At 51.6% G+C, this 3,640-nt stretch overlaps 1 protein-coding gene across 1 annotated transcript in view; it reads left to right on the plus strand.

Moving 5' to 3' along the window:
• Positions 1–3,640, plus strand: part of TNIK (TRAF2 and NCK interacting kinase) — a 121,073-nt gene that overhangs the window by 79,114 nt on the left and 38,319 nt on the right. The window contains 1 exon segment of the mRNA XM_031055481.1: positions 3,605–3,640. Coding sequence (XP_030911341.1) covers positions 3,605–3,640 — 36 coding nt within the window.

Consider the following 3,640-nt stretch of genomic DNA (forward strand, 5'->3'; position numbering starts at 1 on the left):
GTAGTACAGGTATGAGCTAAACCTCATGTCCCTCTCCTTTTTCTTCGGTCAGGAAGCATGTAGGGCTCATAGTTTCTGAAGCATGAGATTCCTCCTGCATGGGGCATCCCCTCATGGTGATCCCGAGCAAAAGCTCTGCAGTGGTTCAGAGCGAATCAGATCCCTGTTTGCCATGGTGGGAAGTTCTGACCCAGTTTCTCTACCAGTGGGAAACACCTCTCCATGCTCCAGTGCTTAGTGTGTCAGAAAAGATGATGTTTCAGCCACAGTCACTCCTTCCCTGGTGGCTCAGATAAATGAGCCTGTCACAACAACGCAGCCACCTAGAATATTTGTTTTCATTTGTCACTTGGAATTCCCCTTCCACTTCTTTCCTGGCTCATGCTGGTGTTTGGGAGCAGCAAGCCAGGGTTTCCAGGAGCTTCTTCTTGCAAGTGTCAGTGCCTCTCTGAGCTCACAGGGTTCAAGGGGCAGCTGCAGCTCTCCCATTGCTCGTAGCCCAGGATGTGTCTGATCTAGCAAAGTGAGCTTGCTCTTTGAAGTCCTTGTTTCATGCCAGGCCTCCAAGGGCCTCCCCACCAGAGGTTTTGCCTTTGTGTGTCTTCTCTCATCAATATTTAAAACCTGTCATATCTGGTGCAGTGCAAATAAGATCCCGTTCTGGCTTACAAGCAGCTACATATAGCTTTACCTGCAGAGTTATATAAATGCAGCCCTAATTAATTGGTGCTCTTGCCTTGCATGAATAATGGATCTGGATAGTGTAAATACACACAGTAGTTTCAGGCTTGGAGAAATGTGGGAAGTGTGCTCTTGCAGTGGGAGAGGGAGGTCAGAAAACAGGGAGAAAAGGAGGCAATGAAAGAGAGATATTTGATTTTTTTTTTAATTTTTAATTTTTTTTTGGGGGGGAGGTGGTTCTGTTTCTACATGGACTTGTTTTCAGCTGCATCTCCCTGATGCAAATCCCTCTTTCAAAAATGGTCCACATCATCCTAATACTGGGGAGTCTGGGGTTTTGCCCACTGCAGTGTCAGGTACTCTCCAGATGTTTGCCAGCTGCTGCAGCGGGGCCATACAGGGAAGGCAGCTGATTCAGCCCTGCTCTGCTGGGCTACAGTGTTCAGCTGAAGGTGCTGGTAATGGTACCAATGGTGACAAATGACCTGCTTATAATGTGACCTGACAGATGTGCTGTGGAGCTGCAGGGCAGTGCTGCACTGCTGGCCTCCATAAATGCGTGTGTTGGATCCTGCTCAGAGCCTCAGCACCAGGAGCCTGCCTGCAGCAGGGTGCCGGGGGCCTTGAAGTATCCAAAACAGCATCAGGCCTGGCTTTGAAGGAGAGTGGTCCCTGTGAGCTTCAGTTCTCATTCCTGGAGTTAAATAGGCTTTAGAAGGCTGCTGGTGAGATGCTGCCTGGAAGGAAAGGGGCCAGAAGTGGGGCAAGCTCACTGGGGCACGTGGTACCCAGGAAGGATGGTGTGCTACTCCCTCCTTGAGAAAATCACTTTTGCCTCCTTCTTTGGAAGGATTTGGATTTGTTCACCTACCAGATTGGAAATGAAGACCATTTTGATTTTTATTTAAGAAATAGCTGTGGTATTCAGGGCCTTGCCTCCTGCCAGCCAAGCCCAGCCTACACGAGCATTATGTGCTTTATTCAGCAGTGTGAAAGTTTAACTAAAAAAGCCAGCAATTAAAACCCACCCCAAAACCAGTGTGGCACAACTGGGACTGGAAGCTCAGGGTAATATATTCAACACATTAGTCTGAAGATCTGTGCTTCAGAGATCATGGGGGCAGTGACCATCAGCTAAAGAGTCAGGAAGCACTGGTGAAGCCAAGAAATCCAGTAAATCACCAGGATGCTGCAGAGTGCCCGTGTCTGGTGGTGAGCCCTCTGCAGTTTCTAGTGCAGAGTCCCAAAAGCTGCACCCAGGCCCACGTTCCCCTGTTGCCAGTGAGGACAGGAGTGCGCACAGAGCAGCACATGCATCCCCTGCCCACGTGGGCAGTGCCAGTGACTGTGCCTGGTGTGGGACATGCCACTGTCTGCAGCTGCCAGGTTATTTCAGGTTGGAGACAATTTTTCCTTGCCTGAGGCAAGTGGAGCAGCTCTGATAAATATTGCTATAGGTGGCACTAAAGCTGTGCTGCAGCTCAAGGAAATCATTGGAGTCCATGTGGATGTTACCTGTGGGTGAGGAGGCAGCAGCAGGACAGGCAATGGCTCCTGATGGAAATGCTGGGGTCTTTAAATGTTTGTTACAACATCTGTAGATAGATTTATCTCCATGGATATCTATCTGTAAAGATATCCTTGGATGTGTATCTCCACAGAGACACGAATATATAGAATATGGAGGAAAATACAGTTATCACTATAGGTATCTACAGATAGACACAGATTTTAAATCAGTCCGTGCAGTGCAGGTTCCTGCAGAGCAGCAGTTTCACACGGAGGCATCTTGGCCTCTGGAATGCTCAGGAGCTGCTGGCTCCAGCCCTCCCCACGATTTAGAGAATGCATGGCCGTGCCAGCTTCTCCAGTGACAGCATTCCCATGCACTGCTCAGCCACCGTGTGTCGGCAAGGGAGAGGAAAAAAGACAAGGGGAAACAAAAGGAGAAAGAAGGGCCAGGTTTCTGCTTCAGCAGTGCCTTCCCGCTGGTGTGAGGCTGCACCGAGGGGATGATGGGGATGATGGGGATGATGGAGCCAGGGCAGGCAGCTCCAGAGCCAATCCCGGCATTGGAGTGCCCTCTGCCGATGCTGCATGTGGTGCTGCATGTGGTGCTGCAGCGAGGGGCTGCCCTGGCCAGCAGCCTGTGCAGCACTGCAGCATTTTGCAGCCAGCCCCTGCTCCCGGCGTGGTTTAGGCTGCTGGAGGAGTTAGGCTGGGTTAAAAGCAGGCCTGTGGGGGCTGCAGGTGCGCCCAGGGTGACTCACAGCAGGCTGTGGGTTGTCATCACCCCAACACTCCCTGTTAGCAAAGGTGCTGCAGAGTGGAGCAGGCAGGGATGCACCCAGGAGGGAGTGGGGCAGGCAGGACCTGACAATAGCAAGGGAAGTCATCCTGCTCATTTGGTGCTTCAAAAACGAAAAACCCTTGGATTTTGAGTCTTTCTTGTTGGTTTCTGGTCTCAGGAAACATAAAGAGGGATGCATTTCCCTCTCAGTAGGCAAGAAGTCCCCTGGCTCTGTCCATCATCCTCGTGGGTGGGTTTGGGGCTGAGATGTGTTACCTGTAGGCAATGGGCTCATGTAGCTCCCAGCTGTCCAAGGCTTCATTAACCCCCTGGTTGGCCATGCTGGGACATGGGGACCATGCATTGCCCCCATGGCTTCATCTGCAGGTGGGAGAAGAAATGATCTGGTTCTGCCTAGGAGGATGCTGTGGGTTCTCCACAGCCAGTGCCACCAGAGTGTGTGAGGATGGAGCGGCATCAAGGAGCCCCTGTACCACCCAATGATCTCCTTGGATGGGTGGGAGCACTCTGGGTCTGTGGGCCAGGCGATATCCCAAAAACAATGAGAAAAAGGACTGTGAGGTCCTGGGGAGAGGGATGGGGATGCTGACCTGAACCTCCTGCCCCCCACAGCAACAGAGGCGGGAGAAGGAGCTGCGGAAGCAGCAG

This window comes from Geospiza fortis, unplaced genomic scaffold, assembly GCF_000277835.1.
Source record: "Geospiza fortis unplaced genomic scaffold, GeoFor_1.0 scaffold172, whole genome shotgun sequence".
Taxonomy (NCBI): Eukaryota; Metazoa; Chordata; class Aves; order Passeriformes; family Thraupidae; genus Geospiza; species Geospiza fortis.